Source organism: Camelina sativa, chromosome 3 (assembly GCF_030686135.1).
Source record: "Camelina sativa cultivar CO46 ecotype springtype chromosome 3, ASM3068613v1".
Taxonomy (NCBI): Eukaryota; Viridiplantae; Streptophyta; class Magnoliopsida; order Brassicales; family Brassicaceae; genus Camelina; species Camelina sativa.
The window spans coordinates 25870094-25887925 of NC_141882.1; the positions used below are offsets into that span (position 1 = coordinate 25870094).

The 17832-nt window shown below is 36.8% G+C and overlaps 5 protein-coding genes and 1 long non-coding RNA gene across 10 annotated transcripts; 3 read left to right on the plus strand and 3 right to left on the minus strand.

Moving 5' to 3' along the window:
• Positions 1–549: 549 nt before the first annotated feature.
• Positions 550–2036, minus strand: LOC104777742 (uncharacterized). 2 transcript variants are annotated; one of them, XR_766328.3, is made up of 4 exons: positions 1930–2029; positions 1613–1852; positions 1376–1486; positions 550–1172 (listed from the first exon to the last, which is right to left on the minus strand). It is a non-coding gene; the product is annotated as an uncharacterized LOC104777742 (long non-coding RNA). The 2 variants fall into 2 exon arrangements; XR_015594437.1 differs by lacking the exon at positions 550–1172 and having other exon boundaries at positions 1456–1852; positions 1930–2036.
• On the plus strand, positions 677–3385 carry LOC104777743 (INCREASED PETAL GROWTH ANISOTROPY 1-like protein 2). Of its 2 annotated transcripts, none has more exons than XM_010502049.3 (7): positions 677–1337; positions 1483–1938; positions 2035–2166; positions 2365–2546; positions 2635–2746; positions 2836–2979; positions 3067–3385. In XM_010502049.3, the coding sequence occupies exons 1-7, from the start codon at positions 801–803 to the stop codon at positions 3184–3186; spliced, it is 1683 nt and encodes a 560-aa protein (XP_010500351.2). In that variant the 5' UTR covers positions 677–800; the 3' UTR covers positions 3187–3385. The 2 variants fall into 2 exon arrangements, 1 of the variants encoding a protein (XP_010500351.2); XR_015594436.1 differs by having other exon boundaries at positions 801–1337; positions 2035–2262.
• A 467-nt stretch (positions 3386–3852) lies between these two features.
• Positions 3853–4431, plus strand: LOC109130743 (uncharacterized protein At1g43920, Chloroplastic-like). Its single transcript, XM_019240694.2, has 2 exons — positions 3853–4026; positions 4110–4431. The coding sequence occupies exons 1-2, from the start codon at positions 3853–3855 to the stop codon at positions 4395–4397; spliced, it is 462 nt and encodes a 153-aa protein (XP_019096239.2). The 3' UTR covers positions 4398–4431.
• A 1807-nt stretch (positions 4432–6238) lies between these two features.
• LOC104777745 (diacylglycerol O-acyltransferase 3) lies at positions 6239–7857 on the plus strand. Its single transcript, XM_010502051.3, has 2 exons — positions 6239–6893; positions 6999–7857. Exons 1-2 carry the CDS (start codon positions 6507–6509, stop codon positions 7707–7709), a joined length of 1098 nt encoding a protein of 365 aa, XP_010500353.2. The 5' UTR covers positions 6239–6506; the 3' UTR covers positions 7710–7857.
• Positions 7858–7885: 28 nt separating this feature from the next.
• LOC104777746 (uncharacterized) lies at positions 7886–13378 on the minus strand. Of its 3 annotated transcripts, none has more exons than XR_015594438.1 (24): positions 12887–13129; positions 12692–12755; positions 12498–12604; positions 12350–12405; positions 12146–12221; positions 11979–12045; positions 11721–11787; positions 11528–11594; positions 11194–11277; positions 11074–11115; positions 10831–10986; positions 10658–10748; positions 10409–10477; positions 10220–10285; positions 9993–10121; positions 9849–9905; positions 9665–9754; positions 9446–9511; positions 9289–9357; positions 9103–9207; positions 8741–8866; positions 8578–8636; positions 8442–8478; positions 7886–8223 (listed from the first exon to the last, which is right to left on the minus strand). XR_015594438.1 is itself a non-coding variant. In XM_010502052.3 (24 exons), exons 1-24 carry the CDS (start codon positions 13004–13006, stop codon positions 8038–8040), a joined length of 2043 nt encoding a protein of 680 aa, XP_010500354.1. In that variant the 5' UTR covers positions 13007–13378; the 3' UTR covers positions 7886–8037. The 3 variants fall into 3 exon arrangements, 2 of the variants coding, with proteins under 2 accessions (XP_010500354.1, XP_087362927.1); XM_010502052.3 differs by having other exon boundaries at positions 10658–10735; positions 12887–13378; XM_087506801.1 differs by lacking the exons at positions 7886–8223; positions 8442–8478; positions 8578–8636; positions 8741–8866; positions 9103–9207 and having other exon boundaries at positions 9277–9357; positions 10658–10735.
• Positions 13379–13751: 373 nt separating this feature from the next.
• On the minus strand, positions 13752–14914 carry LOC104777747 (1,4-dihydroxy-2-naphthoyl-CoA thioesterase 1). Its single transcript, XM_010502053.3, has 2 exons — positions 14344–14914; positions 13752–14253 (listed from the first exon to the last, which is right to left on the minus strand). The coding sequence occupies exons 1-2, from the start codon at positions 14467–14469 to the stop codon at positions 13909–13911; spliced, it is 471 nt and encodes a 156-aa protein (XP_010500355.2). The 5' UTR covers positions 14470–14914; the 3' UTR covers positions 13752–13908.
• Between the last annotated feature and the right edge of the window lie 2918 nt (positions 14915–17832).

The window sequence follows — 17832 nt, forward strand, 5'->3', positions numbered from 1 at the left end:
ATTTAATACCAATTATTAAAAACCATACAACTTTTATTCCAAACATTATGGTCCCATTATAAATGTCAAATGCTCTTTGTTCCATTTACATCTCAACTCAACATGAGACAAATCATTAGTGGGTCCTTTGTTTAACTGATTCTTTAATCATTTTTCATTGTTTTTAAACTATAATTATACACTACTCAACGATCTTGAAATGCTATAAAAATTGGAGTATTAACGTATTTAGTTTTAAGGTAAATCATTACAAATTTTAAAACATATAGCCATAGCCCATAACTTTGTTTGGTTGCATCAATCGCACGCGTACACCTATAAGCTATCTAATATCCCGATACATGCACGACACTCTCTACCTTTTTTTTGTTTGTGAGTTAGGTTTCTGATGGCGCGTGGGAAGACGCGTCGTCATCTGAGAGAGAAAAAAACAAAAAAACAAAATTGGCCCACCACTAAATTCTTTTGTCTTATTCTCAAAGTCGTCAAAGCATCTGGTGGGCCTTATAAAGCCCACTGTTTCCTCCAAACGGATCATTCCTTCATTAGTTTTGCTTGATTAGTAATTTAATTAACTAAAATACTTTTAAAGATTAGTCGCATCGCATAAGGTTATTGAACTAATTAATAATGATTGGTGTGTGTGATTAATAGTTGTTGTTTTCTTGTGCGACAGCTTCGAGAAGTCGTCTCTTTGTTTTTCCCAAGTCAAACTCAAAGCTGCTGAGTAAGACGTTTAACCACGAGTGAGTTACTCTTCTCGCCGGCGACCGTCGTATACGGCGGAGATTTTGTTAGATATGTCACGCATTTCCGCCGCTTCCACCACTCCTTCTCGCGTGAGAGCTGCGAATTCGCACTACTCAGTGATCTCTAAACCCAAGGCACAAGACGATAACGGTCTCGCCGGAGTTAAACAGAAATCGTCCAATCACGATCCGGCGAAGAAAAACCGGCGATCGATTCTTCTTAAGAAATCGAAATCCGGAGAAGAGGAGACGACGGCGGTTTTGGCCCCTCAGAGAGCTCGGTCTGTGAATCGTCCGGCGGTTGTAGAGCAATTCGGTTGTCCGAGGCGGCCGATTTATAGGAAGAGTGAAGAGACGGTGATTGCTACGGCTGCGGCGGCGGAGGATGAGAAGAGGAAGAGAATGGAGGAATTGGAGGAGAAGCTGGTAGTGAACGAGTCGTTGATTAAGGATTTGCAGTTGCAGGTTTTGAATTTGAAAACGGAGTTAGATGAAGCTCTTAATTCAAATGTAGAGCTTGAATTGAAGAACAAGAAGCTTTCTCAGGATCTTGCTTCAGCCGAAGCTAAGCTCTCATTTAACGATAAGGTAAACATTTCATTCATACTTCAATTGAAGAATCTCACCTTTGCATTGACTTGGTGAGACTACGGAATCAGAATTGCATTTGGTTGTTTCCATGATTAGGCTTATGGTAAGGTTCTAATATCTCAAGTGTTTTGGGTTGATTCAGCCAGCTAAAGAACATCAGAACAGCAGATTCAAAGATATACAGAGGTTAATAGCTAGCAAATTAGAGCAATCCAAAGTTAAAAAAGAGGTAGCAGTAGAGTCATCAAGCTCCATTAAAACAAGATCATCACCTTCACTTTCAAGATTACCACCAACACCGCCATTGCCAAAGTTTTTGGTGTCTTCAGCTAGCAATTCAGGTAAAAGAGATGAAAATTCTTCACCCGTTGCACCACCAACACCACCGCCTCCTCCGCCACCACCACCTCCTAGGCCTCTTGCTAAAGGAGCTCGTGCTCAGAAGTCTCCTCCAGTTTCACAGCTATTTCAGTTGTTGAAGAAGCCAGATAATAGTAGAGACCTTTCGCCGTCTGTTAATGGAAATAAGTCTCAAGTTAACAGTGCTCACAACAGTATAGTTGGAGAAATTCAAAACCGTTCCGCGCACCTTATCGCTGTAAGCAATCAAATCTCCTTTTCTGGACTATGTTTATGCTAACCTTAGCCTTGGCCAGTCTTATCTAAGACTGATGACCTTCAATTTATTCCACAGATAAAAGCTGATATAGAGACAAAGGGGGATTTTATCAATGATCTTATCCAGAATGTTCTGACCACTTGTTTTTCGGATATGGAAGATGTCATGAAATTTGTGGATTGGCTTGATAAAGAACTAGCAACTCTGGTGACGCCTAATTCCTCTTTTAACCTTTTTTACAGAAGTGACTATATGTTTTTCATTATAAAGTAGACCATGTTTTTGGTGTACTGAGACCATAGTGTATTACTTAATCATCTCCAAACTCTATATAGTTTTGATGAGTTTTGCATCATTAGATATCTTACATTACATGTGCATTCCTCTTTTCCTATTGCCTTACAGGCTGACGAGCGAGCTGTGCTTAAGCATTTCAAGTGGCCTGAAAAGAAAGCCGATTCCCTGCAAGAGGCTGCAGTTGAATACCGCGAGCTAAAGAAACTGGAAAAAGAACTTTCTTCCTACTCTGATGATCCGAGCCTTCATTACGGTGTTGCCCTGAAGAAAATGGCCAACTTACTAGACAAGTAAAAGAAGTCCCTACTTTTGATACCCACTCATTAGAAGAACATTTTAGTTTCTTCAAAATGTAAAATTTCGGTTATATATGATAAGGTCGGAGCAGAGGATAAGGAGGCTAGTCAGACTACGTGGCTCATCCATGCGTTCTTACCAGGACTTTAAGATCCCAGTCGAGTGGATGCTTGACTCAGGAATGATAAGCAAGGTATTGTTTTCTGTCGATGAGCTTTGGTTTGTCTCTAAGTAAATACTCTGTTTGGTCCTCTTGTAACATTGTTCTAGTTCTGTTAATAGATCAAAAAAGCATCGATCAAGCTTGCTAAAACCTACATGAATAGAGTAGCAAACGAGCTACAATCAGCTCGTAACTTGGATAGAGAGTCTACTCAAGAAGCATTGCTTCTTCAAGGCGTCCGATTTGCTTACAGAACGCACCAGGTAAATCTTAAACTTCAAATTTAAAGGCATTAGCTCGAACACGTTGCATTGATACTTGATATTTTGATCTTAAAAATGTTTATTCAGTTTGCGGGAGGGCTTGATCCAGAGACATTGTGTGCATTAGAAGAGATAAAGCAACGTGTTCCGAGTCATCTTCGGCTGGCTCGGGGGAATATGGCCGGAGCTCCGTCGCAGGAAAAGTAATCAGAGGAATGTGAGGCATATGTATGGCCTTTGGTTTTTGGCTATAAAATTCGTTATTTACGTTAATAGTGTTTGTGGAGTGAGTGAGAGAGTAAATGTTATGTATACCACGATACTAATAATGTTAAAATGTATGTAAATGTGCCTCCAGGCTCCAGTGAATTTTGAGCTAATACAGAAATTCATAAACATTTTAAAATTTGGACTTAGTGTCAAAAGCTATGTAGAGGCCCAAATTTAGAGATCCGATGGCTGTTTTGGTGTTGTTATCATACGGCTGAGATGTCGTTTGATGAGATATCACACAAAGTGAGAGGTAGCGTAGCGTGATGTTCCACCCCTGGAAAAAATGCCATAAAAACCCCAAGTTTTCAAAATTGGGACAAAATAATCTCCAACTTTGGAGATGTCATTTTAATCCCCAATTTTGGGTTGACTTATCCAAAAAATAGGAAATTTTTTTTGACCTCGCTGTTTTAGGCACGCGGTTAAATCTCCGTTAGAAACTAATAGACGGGGTTAACAAACCGTTAACGGCTACCGTTTAGCCAAAACGACAACGACTTATAAACGAGATGCAAGATGAAGAAAATAAGAATCCCCAAATCGATTTATAGGTTTTATTTTTCAAACTCCCAAATCGATTCTCAATCTCTCTCTTTTCTGATGAGTTCGAGTTCTATCACATCCGGTGGCGTAGGTGAGCGTGGTGTGTCGTCCAAGTGTGCATGTGACTTAGATGTGAAGACATTTACATCTAAAACTCAAGAGAACCCGGGACGACCATTCTTTCGTTGTGTAAGCAAACGAGATGTCAATACGTGGACAAGCAAAAGGGATGTAAGTATATGTCAATTTGTGCAGTTTAAATTCGGCTTCATAATCATGGTAAGCTAACTATATTTCATTTAATTGTACATTAGAATCATTTGTTCAAGTGGGTGGAGGATGCCGTGTTTGAAGAAGTAGAAGATGCCTTACCAAGACTATCCATAATTGCAAATAAGATTAGCAAAATCAAAGCAGAGGTCAATGAGATAGATGCTATGGTGAAAGAATTGAAAGAAGAAGACATGGCCAACAAAAAAGAACTACGCAAGTTTATGATGTGTTTCAAAGTTGGTTTTGTTTGGCTTTGTGTTATGACCATTTTGTGTAGTTTTGTATTGTTCAGGCAAGAAAATCAGAACACCTTTATGTTAGGTTATTAAAAAGAGCTTAATGTATTTCTTGTTTGATCATAAACTTGTTTGATCATAAACTTGTTTGATCATAAACTTGTTTGATCTCAAAAGTAATGGATATCTCTTGTTTGAATTATGTCTCAATCATGATAGAACATGTTTTGATACAAACAAAAGGACAAAGAGCAATCCAAACACAAAAAAAAAACATAATCCAAACGAAACCTGACCCTGAAGTTTAGCGTGAACATTTGAACCATGGTGCCCAGCCTCCTCGCTGTGAACTTCCCTGTGATCCGCCCATATGAGTTCTTGATCTGACTGAGGTCGTTGGATGAGATCTCCCTTGTGATGGTTGAGCTGGTTGTGAAGGCTGAGCTGGTGGTCCTTGTGATGGTTGAGATGGTTGTGATGACTGATTAGATCGGAAGACAGTTGTTCCAGGTATTGTCTCAATCTCAAAGGCAGTCTCCGGATTAGATTGGAAGATCTCAGCTTGATAATCCCATATTCGAGCAAAATGTTCTTCATGAGTCGCTTTTTTTTCTTTCATAACTATTGTCTTCGCCTTGGAGCATTGGTCTTCTGTGACTTCGAAGTTGTACTCTCTCTTGATCTCTGGAACCATCTGTTGCTTGGTAATTTTCGGATCTTTTCTCAACCTCTCCCTAAACAACCAAGCAATTGTCCCTCGCTTCAACATCTTCGGAAATCCGGATCTCACACATGCATGCTCACCATCGTATATCTTCACTTGCATCTTGTGTTTCTTCTTAGAATAAGAACAATAGCATTTCCATGGACACTTAACATCAGTCGACGAGCACTTAGCACCAACTTTCATACTTTGTGACCTGTACAACTTAATATCTTATCTAGTCTTTAGTGAATACCCTAGCACAACAATCTTGAACTCATCTCGACCATTGAACTCATCATTTAGGGTTAGGGATTATGATTTCGATTCGAGAATTGGATTCAATTTGGGAATTTTCTTGTTTATAAGTCGTCGTCGTTTTGGCTAAACGGTAGTTGTTAACGGTTTATTAACCCCGTCGATTAGCTTTTAACGAAGATTTAACCGCGTGCCTAAAATGGCGAGGTCAAAGAAAGTTTCCTATTTTTTGGATAAGTCAACCCAAAGTTGGAGATTAAAATGACATCTCTAAAGTTGGAGATTATTTTGTGCCAATTTTGAAATTTAGAGATTTTTATGACATTTTTCCCCTGTTTTATTGGTTAGCTTCCCCCAACAATTCCTACCTAACTCCACAATTAAGTTATTTAATTAAGGATTTTTAGATTAGCTAGATAATGGAGTAAAAAACTAAAGGGCATGTGATTTTTAGATTGGCTAGATATTGTTGTTTATCTTATTTTCTTATGCAACATGCATTGCGCATGATTTGATACTATTTTCTTCAAATTATCTCAAATATTAAACACATAAATTTAAATATTATGATAACTAAAAGAAAAATAGTCGAATATTTATGAAGCCAAATCCTTATGTTAAAAAATATTCGTACTTTATCAACAAAATATTCGTATCAAGTTGCCCAAAATATTTTATCAAAAAATATTCCAAAATACAAAAAGCTAATGATAATATGTTAGTGTACATTGTACAAGTGGCATATTCGAGTTTTATTTAATACAAAACACATCTAATCTCTCGCACCTTTATTACATACGTGTCAAACAATTATAAAGATCTCCACGTGGCGATCCGACATGTGAACCTACCTTAATTTCAGACCGTTGTTCTACAACAACAGTTAAAATCAACGGCTGAGATTAATGAAAAGGCGCGTGTCAGGAGCGCGGGAAAGTGTGGAATTCGTGAGACACAGATGGAGAGCCTGAGTGCAACTCACGACACCTTGAAACCACCCAAAACACGCCACGTTACCTCTCACTGTTTAAACAATTCTCTCCTGTAAAAAAGAACTGGCAAAAACTGCCTCAACAAGGAACTCAGCCTTTCAGTTTCTGGATTTGTTATGTTTTTTCTCTTCTTTTAAGGCTCAAAGTTCATCATCATCATCATCATCATCATCATCAAGTTTCCCCCATTGATTGATTCTTCTACCTTTTAATTCCGACGCAATCGTCTGGATCTTGTTGAGATCAGAGATGGAAGTTTCCGGCCTCGTTCTCCGACAAGTTCCGTGTGTTTCAGGTTCCGTTGCCGATGGTCGTTACTCCGGTCTCCGGTTAGTATCTGGTATTTCCGGTAATACGAGAACGGTGTCGTTTAGAACCAGGAAGCTTCGTGGGGTTGTTTGTAACAACGAGTTTGCGGAGAAAGGGCATGTGAATTACTATATAGAGCCAACGAGATGCGGCGAGGCGAAGGAGAAGGAGATGATTAAGGTTATGGAGAAGGAGAAGAAGGCGTTGAAGAAGAAGGCGAAGATTCTTAAAAGCCTTTCTAAGAACTTGGATATGTTCTCTAGTATAGGGTTTGGTCTTGATCCTGAGGCTGGTTTGGTTGGTGAGATTCAAACCAAGACAATCTCGGTAAGATTTTTTTTATAGTTCTTGATTTGACTTTTGTTTCTTTCATGGTGATTGATCGAAGTGATGTGTTAGATTGGATCTTGATTGGTTTTATGATTTATGCAGGAAGCAACAGAGATATTGGTTAAGCAGCTTGAGCAGTTGAAAGCAGAGGAGAAGCTATTGAAGAAACAGAGGAAGGAAGAAAAGGCTAAAGCCAAAGCTTTGAAGAAGATGACTGAAATGGACTCTGAATCATCTTCCTCCTCTGAATCAAGTGACAGTGATTGTGACAAAGGCAAAGTTGTTGACATGAGCTCTTTCAGAAACAAGGCTAAACCGATTCTTGAGCCGTTGCAACCAGAAGCCACACTAACAACCCTTCCGAAAATTCTAGAAGATGCACAATCTTTCAAGGACACCAGTGAAGCACTGCAGATTGCTCTGCAAACATCCACAGTCTTTCCTTCAATGGCCAATCCTGGACAGACATTGAAGAAGGTAGATGCTGTTTCAGTAGTTGGATTGCCATTGAAGAGAGTGGAAGTGTGTATGGGAGGCAAGTGTAAGAAAATGGGAGGAGCTGTGTTGTTGGATGAGTTTCAAAAGGCTATGACGGGTTTTGAAGGTTCCGCTGTGGCTTGCAAGTGCATGGGGAAGTGTCGTGATGGTCCAAATGTTAGAGTCGTGAATGAGACTGTTGCTGTGATGACTGATTCAGTTATGACACCGTCCAAGACCGTTTGTGTAGGAGTTGGATTGCAGGATGTGGAAACTATTGTGACAAGTTTCTTTGATGAAGAATGTAGCAGAGAGAACTCGGTTGTCTCATTTTGAAAGTGTTTAATATCACTTTAGTTATATATATAGAGTGTGGTGCTTTCTCATTGTACATATCTATCTTCTGAATATAGAGTGTGGTGCTTTCTCATTGTACATATCTTATCTTCTGAATAAATCTGTTGCGATAAGACCTGTAAAGAAAGATCAACTTAAGCAAAACTCCTCTGGAAGATACAAGCCCTAACGAACCATTCATTATCTTGAAAATATACTGTTAAAGATCATTTGTTTGCGCTAAAAATATTACAAATGATCATTTTAACCAAAAGGGCATGTGTGTTTATGCAAGCAACAAAAACACTGCTGCGATCTTTGCAGGTTTTTAGTTTTGAAGTCTAGGAACTTTGGGCCTGGGTTGATGTTCCTCGGTTTCGTCATCTAATCTTTTGCAGCGCTTCAAGAACGGCTCTAGAGTTTGCTGCTTTGTAGGGCTGTTTCTTGGTTTTGTTGGACTGTTCATCGTATGACTAGATGATACCTCCAAAGCATTCTCTTCTCCATCAAGCATCTGTGTTATATATTGTTCAGAAGTTTAAATCTCCAACAGATTTAACAGACGATCAAAATGTAAGACAATTTATCGTGACAATCAAACATCTATTTTTCATGAATCACACTGAACACATTCCAGTAGTTGAGACTTTAATAGGATTCAAAGATAAGAGATTTGTACATGACACAAAGAGATTTTCTCTAAAGGTGGCTTGACATAGAAAAAGAGAATACCTGTCCTAGATTATCCAGCTTGTTTTGGACAGTATCCCTACACAAAATATGACCAAGATTATGAAAATTGATCAAGGGAGAACTGACTTTAGAGAATTCATTGAACTTTCAAAGGTAAATGTGAATGAGAAAGAACCAGATGATGTCGTCAACAGTATCATTTGCTAGAAGGTAGTATATGTTAACTGAAGAGACCTGTAGATATGAATCAAAAGTCACAGAAAGGGTTTAAAAACGACACTGCAAATTAATTAGTGATTGTGATTTGTGACTCCAGTAAACTATTGTTTATGACTCACCTGACCAATCCTATGTACACGATCTTCTGCCTGAGTCAGGTCACCCGGAGTCCATGACAACTCGGTAAAGATAACAGTGCTTGCAGCTGTTAAAGTTATCCCAACACCAGCAGCTCGTATTGACAGCTGCAAATCCATGTAAACAAAAAAAAGAAATCAAGGACTAGTAATCAATCATTTCTATAGATTAAAAGGACTAAGATTTAACATACAATGACAGTATACATTCTCTTTTTATCACTTCTCCTTGCGATTTACAAGTTTCACGGCATATAATATTCAAAACAACTGTGCCTTGTATAGTGGCATATATTAAGAGAAGGGTAAGAAACTTTGTTTCAAAGATTGGTGAAAATACTTACCACTGCTGCTTTAATCTCATCCTTATTCTGAAAGTCAGAAACCAAGGCTTGTCTAGAGGAGGCAGGGGTGCTACCATCAATTCGGATGCAGCCCACTTTCTTTTTCTGCAATTTTTTTTTGTTTTTGTATATTGTATAAGAAATAGAGGGGCTTTTGGAAGCTTTGCTAATAGTTCAATGCCTTACTTTAAAAAACTGGTGTAATGCCTCAAGCATGGACAGATGATGTGCAAATACAAGAAATTTGCAGCCAGCCTGCATCACAAAGGTCGAGGATAAATAACAGGAATAGGTATCAGAAATGTATGGGAGTTTAAAACATCTTATTGCTAACAGCTATTACCTCAATCACATTTTCCAGATATTCAAGCACTGCTGGAATTTTGGCTAAAGCGGATTCAGTGTAAATCTGAATTACAAAACGAGGAGATGTTATAAGAAACCATGAAAAACAAGCAGGTCCAACGAGATTAAAAAAGAACATATATCGGCAAGAATATGTGCACAAAAATCCTTTGGCTGTTGGTTGTGAAGAAATAATTCGGAAAAGGTAAATGAATACCTTGTTAATAAGGTTCTTCTCTGTAAATTTCAGAGATTTAATGTCATCTTCTGATATGCAATCTTTAATTTTTGACTTTACCACCTGTAACTGTAAAAGAGAAAACAAAGCTCATTCCTTTTCTCAAAAACAGATTCGTTAAGGAAGGTGAATGGTATACCTATTAAAAACTAAAAGAAGTTACCTCATGAAACAAAGCATTGACTGGCCTCATGTTCTTTTCAGCTAATTCTAGGAAGACCTATTTCAGCAAAGATCAAATTAATAATGTCAAACCAAAATCACATAACATGTGTGGACATAAGAGAAAAGAGTTACGACTAATAACCTGCTGCCTGCGTTTTGGTGGAAGTTCAGTCAATACATCCTTTTTAAGTCTTCGAATCATAACTGTTGCCTTCATCAAATTGTGCAATTCATCATGATTGCTTGCGCCTTGATATGTTCCAAAAAATCCCTAAAAATTTGAGTAACAAAAGTATTAATTTTATGATGCACACAGTAACTACCTTGTATGAAAATTCTAGGCAGTTTCTCAATGTGCAGTGGACTTACGCCTTTGCAGTATCTGCTCCCGTATTCATGAACACTTCTATAAACATCTGGATATAAAGCTTCCAGCTGCCAAGAGTAAAGACCAAAAGGATGTTTTAGTAAATCATATTACAACCATAGATACACAAGGTCCCTCACAAATCCAAATAAAATATAAAAAAATGCGGACTAATAAAATGGAAAGCTCACCTGTTTGAATAGCTCTATTGGTCTGGATAAAGCAGGAGTTCCACTCAGAAGGATTGCATATTGAGCTTTCTGAAACATATGCATGAGTATGGATTTTAATAGAATATAACTAACTACGAGAAATATTACTCAAAAATAATGTAACAAAAGATCACAGTTACACCAAAAAGAAACTGATAATTTTAAACTAGCTTGGTAGGCAAAACGGTAAGAGAATGGTATATTGATATATCGATAAAGTCATAAAACCTTTATGACTGGAAGGCAAGCACTAGTCCTCTTTGCTTGAGCGTTTTTAAGAAAATGAGATTCGTCTGCGATAACGACCTGCAAAGAAGGACTGTACATAGTAAAACCTCAAATAATTGTGACAAACACTAAAAGCCTTATATGCAAGCTACTGAACGCAAATGTCTAGTTACCTTAAAGTCCAGCGCCATTAGAAGTTTGTCCAGCTTAGTGACCACATCATAGGAAACAATGTTAAAGACACCATCAAGATGGATTGTGCCCTTTGTATTTGACGAAACTATAGTAAATCCGCACTTGTTTGATCCACCTGGTTGCGGTAAAACTACCTACTAAAAGGATAACTTAGATTAGAGAGAAACTAAAGAATGGATAAACTTAAGCTACAAGCGTTATACAAGCACTAAACTACATACAACTATGTCTGACGGAGGTACATGCAGCCATTGGTGAATCATCTGCAAGAAAGTAACAAAATGAATCATCTCAAGTGACATAAAGAACGCCCAAGTAAAATTCAAACATCATGAGCTTACTGTTGCCCAATGCAAACGTAATGACGATGGTGCAATAATCAGAACTGGCCAAGATTCCTGAATGCATGTTGTAACAGCAATTGCCTGCACAGACAATGGGCATGCAAATAAGACTGATGTTAAAAACAAATACAAGCAACTCTCCAGAATTAGTTTCTCGCTGGTTTGCAAGGAGCTATACTTATTAGAAGATACTATATGATATATGTGGAACAATGTCAAAGAGATATGTTAACAAGTGACAGTAGATATCTTCTCCAATGAAAGGGGAATAGGATTGTAAAAAATCAAGAATAAAAAGATATACAGAGGCCTATAAGCAGGAACTACTCGCCTGCAAAGTCTTTCCAAGACCCATTTCATCTGCTAAGAGCACACGTCCTCCGTGCTGTAAAATAAACCTTACGGGAAAGGCAGAAACCGATCATGAGGCGAAGGAATAGTTATGAGGCAGCCAAAAGGCAAAAAGCTGTTCATTTGGTAAAAAGAAGAATCACAAGTACTACATATCGCTGACATACACATACTTTATGCCTTCACGCTGAAATGGAAGAAGCTTTGGCTCAATATGGCTTGGTATCTTGTCATACAGATCTAGGGAAATTAGAAGAAGAAGAAGAAGAAGAACAAGAAGAAGAAGAAGAACAAGAAGAAGAAGAAGAACAAGAAGAAGAAAGAGAAAGTTAGACATGAAAATCCCATAAAAGGGGTCCAAAAAAATGAACCAATATTAAAGAATCACATTGTTAATGTGTCTGACGTAATAAACAGGATGCCTGACTTACGCTGTAGATCTGGAACTCTTGAGGAAGAGGCTACTGCACGTTGCACAAGAGGATCTAAGTTCTCTATCTGATAATTCAAAGGAAGAATTAGATAGCAATGTACCTAAGTGATGCTCGATCTCTAGAACAAACTTTCTGAACCATTTTAAAGAATCAAGGTGGCTTACCTCGACTTTAACAGTGGAAACTTGTTGCAAAATATTTTCTGCTGATGACAATGAAGAAAGGGGAAAGGTCCATAACCTGGACTTCCACAAGAGAATAACAATGAATTACATACCAACGCTTATTTCTCTGTTTTGTTTACAGATCACAACAAAACACATAAGAAACACAAATGACACTGAGAAACAAATCACACAAAGGCAAACCTTTCTTTAGGATTCCAAATAGCCTTAGGGATTTTACGCACAGCATCTACCACAACCTAGAAAAAAACAAAGAGCTAGTAAGTGTCAAACACAAAACTACTTTAGCATATTTCCACACAAAGACTTCTGATTTGTGATGATAACTTACCTGGTTATAAAGGAACTTAGCAGCAAGATCTCCACTATAATGAAGCAAAATTTTGACAGATACTTTTTGCTCCTTTGGTTTAAAGCTCTCATCTTTTGGCCCAGAGACTAGCCTCACAGTTAATACAGTAAACGTGAACAAACCCATATGCAGATAACATAAGATAAATGGTACTGGAAACAAAATAAACTGACCAGTGTTTGGTTGAGGGGCGAGAGTTGAAGGTAAGACTCTGGTTCCTTGAGACGAAGCATGAACCTAAGCGTAAGAAACACACACATAAGGGACTGATTAGAAGCCAAATTGCACATTACAAACACTTGTAGCAATACGAAATTGCCCTAATTACCGCAACAAACAAGAAAAAAAACCCAAATTTAGGTTAAAACCTCGTTCGGAGTTGGCACGGAAGAAGAAGAAGTTAAATTGCGTTTCTGATTGATCATCTGAAGAGCTTCTTTTTCGATAGCATCCATCTCTTCCACGGTCCAACCCCAGTCATCATCCATTTTGGATCTCTTCTTCTTCTTTCGGATGTGATGTGACCCTCTTCAATGGCGGAATCAAATCTTGGTTTCCCTCGTCTCGTCCCTCTCTCTCTCTTCGTCTTCGTCTTTTCAAAGTTCACATACCCAAACGCCACCGTTTAAGAGCTTTTTGATGGAGAAGGGCAAACAGATTGCAGGACAAATCCGGTTTATTTAATCTCGGTTTGATTCAAATAACTCGGTTTACAAACGGAATACGGTTTCGGTTCTTTTTTTAGAAGGAAAATTTGTGGTTTTTTATTTCATTTTTGGTTCGGTTTGATTTTCAAATTGGTGGTTTGTTACGGTTTTGGCTTAAACCGGATTTGAGCACCCTAATTACAAGAAGTTCCTAGAGTTTGATCCCACCAAACTGCTTATAACACTCAGTACCTGAGAGAGGCTTATTCACAATTCATCTCTATCTTATTATGTTCATTGTCTTGCCAAGTACAGTATTGATCATCTTCACTATGCTTGTTTCTTATATTGTTACAAAAGGCTAATGATTGTGGTGGTGTGTCTACAAATGGCACATCTGACAAGCATTTCTACCGCTACTACCACATCTTGTGTCTGCAAATAGTACAAGCTGTCCTAACAGATATAAGGGAAGCACATGACACTAATAAAGTTTCCATCTTTTTTTTTTTGTCAGGTCAAACAGATCCCAATGAAGAAGGGCAGCAGCCAATGTTTGGTTCTGTTTCTGTTACTAACATAGACGTTTTTGGTATCACTGTCTTTACCACTTTAAGTTTTATCATCAATTTTTCAGAAGATGGATGATACATCATACATACAAGTAAAAAAAAACCAAAGCCATTAGTCAAGATTACACAATCACATTGGAGACCAAGAAAAAAAAAAAACCTGAAGAAACTCTACAACTTTGCAACCATTTTAAGGGCGTCTGCCGCATCTTTGGCGTTATCAGGGATAGGAAGGTTACAGATAAGTGTGACTCTAGAGGAAGATATCAATATTTTGTTAAGTTTATCTTTCTCTGTTGTTTTCCATAACTTGACTTCCCAAACCTGAATAGTCCTCCCTGTGGTTACAGGAGATGCTTCGGCGAAGACAAGGTCACCAAGATCAGCACTCTTTAAATGGTTGATTGAGAGTTGAATCCCAGCTACCCTTTTGAAACCAGAAGCCATGTGAGCTCCCATACTTGCTAAAGACTCAGCGATCAAAGCAGACACACCACCGTGTAACACCTTGAAGGCCTTTGAGGAAATTGAAACAAAATTTTCAGAATTTGGGGATAAGGAAAGGATCAATACAATAGTCATCAATTGAAGAAAAAAGAAGGAAACCTGGCAACAGTTTGGAGAAACGGGAAGATGACCAGTGATACGTGTGGGAGATAACTCATCGAACTCGAAACCGAACATGTGAAGCGCAGGGTCTACAGCTTTGGTCTTGGACGATGCAGAATCCATTTCTGAGTGCTCTGTTTCAGCGAGAGAGAGAGAGAGAGAGAGAAAGAGTGGTAGGTAAGGTGTTGGGTGGTCCGTGGTTTAAGAATTGATAAAAGAGATGGATTAGATTTGTTTAACGTCAATGGAGTTTCGAAGACGTAAGTGTGACGTTTTAGTTGAATGAGACCTTTTAATGTCCAAAAGCTTTCATAATTGGGTGTTGGTGAGAGTCTTTCGGACAAGAGTCGTCTCGTATTGGTTGAGATAAGACGCGCTTGTCGTTCTTATTAGACACGTGTGAGACGTTATTGTCACTTTGGTTGTTTAATAGGCGGCCTAGCCCATAAGATGGCACAAATTTCTCTTTTAATATTGGTAGATCTACGCAAATTACATAAGATGAAAAATGCCTAAATAAAGTTGATATTTGAAAGGAAAAAACTTAGGTGTATTGAACTTATATTTTATGAGATTTTGGGCTATTCTTAAAATCCACTGTTATTTAAATGGTGATTTTAAATAATGAAATCTTATGTTATTGAATGTGAAATTAATACAAATCATTTAAAATTATTTACAATTTCTTGTTACTCAATCAATAATTTATAAATCTCATTTCAAATCTAGTGTTATTCAAAATATCAAAACTTTTTTTTTTTTAAACTAATGAATGGGATTCTAGAAGATTTTTCTAACATGTTTAGCTAAAAAATACGATTTACAAATCACATCTTTAAACGTGAAACTTTGATTTTTTTTTTATTTTATTAAATGTGTTCTTCAAAACCAATTGCAATCTTCTTTCAAATACTTCCTCCATATCTGCAACTTGTCTTTTCCTACTCTCTCTCTCTCTCCCTTTCTCTTTATCTCTTTACTCGCAAATACATATCTCAAGATGTTGTCTCGGCCCATCAAGTTGATCATTGAAACAACTCAAGATGTTTTCTTAGCCACCTACGCAGCGGAGCTTCCGTCAACGGCGACGATCAATACCTTTGAGTAGTCAAGTGGGATTCTTAATTTGGTCGTAAGAATCGTTCCTTTCTCCGATAAAAAATGTTCGCATCTGGGTTTGTGCATCGCTATTCTACATCTCATGGATTTCTTATTTCAGAATTTCTGCAATAGTGAATCCTTTTGGCGAAATAGTTTTGTTCCCCTATGTTTTTGTTCTCCTTGATTAATTCTTTTAGCTTTTGATTGGACTTGCTAGAACAATATCAAGTTATTAGAAGAGTGGAGTTGCAAAACAACTGTCATAAGGAAGATAACTCAGCCATTTTTTTTTTCAGAAACTTTAACATACCAATATGTCTCAGAGATGAAATTCAACAACAAAAGGTGTTCAGTTCAATATTGCCAAATAAGAAAGCAATACACACACCGCAAAACGTAGGCTAAGTAAGAACACACGCAAATCATAAGAACGAGTGTAAGAAATAGAGAAAGAAAAAATAGCCAACCACCATTGTATATATTCAAGTCTCCTACAACCGAAAGCTTTTAGAGCTATTATCTATTTCCAACTATCTATTTAGAAAAATACATTCACATAATCCGACCACCTTCCCCATAACACTTAAGCACGCTCTCCTCTGATCATGTGTGCAAGTTGAATGTATTTTGGCACGCTTGGCATGAATGGAGCAAAGTTTATTTTCCTCAAAGAGACCAACAAGGTATGCTTCTGCAGCCTCCTGAAGTGCAATCACAGTATGGCTTTGGAAACGCAGATCAGTCTTGAAATCCTGGGCAATCTCACGAACAAGTCTCTTGAAAGGGAGCTTCCTGATCAGCAACTCATTACTCTTCTGGCACTTACAGATTTTACGAGCAACAGACATGGATCATTATATGAGGTGCAACTTTCTTGTCTTTGCCAACAAATGAGATTTTGCATACCATCTCTTTTTTTCTTAACCATATAAAATATCCTAAAATCACCTAAAATTCAATAGTCAAATCTCGCCAAATATCAAATCTCATATCTCACCAAATACTAAAATGCTAGGAGGTGTATTCAACTTAACATTTTAAGTGATTTGTGTAAAATTTACAAATCTTATGTTATTCAATCATGAATTTTAAAAAGACTATTAAAATTCATTGTTATTGAACTGATGATTTAAAAATCTACTTTAAAATCCACTGTTATTCAAAACAGTTTTGTGGATTTGGATTTTAATGATTTTTAGGATTCTGGAGGATTTGAGAGGATTTGTTTAGTTAAAAATACAGAAATCGAAATCTCATAATTTTAGGTGGGTTTTGAAAGAATTTTACAGAAAATCATATCAACTTTCCTAAAATCTATCAAAATTCTAAATTTCCTAAATCCCATCAAATTTTCCAAAATCATGGTTTGAATACACCCTCCCCCCCCCTAAATTCAAAAACCAAATCTCCTAAATTACACTCAAATCTCTCAAAATTTTAAAATATTAAATCTTGACAAACTTCCTAAAATATCAAGTTCATCTATACTATTAAAGCAGAAGTACTCACTAGACTCAAATTGGACCATGACTTTGTTTTGATACGTTTTTCATTAAAAATGATTAGAGAATCACTTAATTTAATTAAATTAACCTATAGTTACGATTTATCTAAATGACCATTATACCCCTTGCTCGACAACTTAATTACGACCAGGTTGGGACGCAGATTCTTTTTAACCCGGAAATAGAATAAATAAAACTCGCGGATCTGTTTGTACTCCAGGTTTATAATATTCAGATCCTGTGTGTTCTTTGGTTCAAGAATAATTATTCTTGTCGTCAAACAGATGATAATCCCTATAAATATAGAAACTGGTATCCGAGTATTTAATGGCTTCAGTAATATCAAATATTAACTACGACCATACTTAATCCCTATAATTATTACGAATATTATTAATAATGAACAATCTTTAATACTTATGGATTGTGACTTTGTTGCTTCCAAAATAATCAATATGTAAAGTAGTATATATGGAAAGAATAAAAAACGCAGAAATTATATATATGGAAAGTTGTAAACTAATTTACAGAAATGTGTATTGTATATCAGTATCCCACATCGACTAAATATTTTGGAATATGGTTCATAATCACTATAAATATATGACTAATATGTTTTGAGTACAAATGAGCAGGAAGCTTGATTTATCAGGTATCCAAATTTAACAGTTTAATTTGGTTCTATATTTGAGCATATTTAAACTTTAAAAAAGTAAACATATTATAATATGTTTACGTTTTTTAAAAAAGTTTAAGAGATTATAAATATTTAATTTTTTATAAAATGTTTAAATTATTATAAATATTTGAACTCCGTCTAAAGTTTAAAATAATATAATATATTTAAGTCTATAAAATATTTAAGTAATATTAATATTTT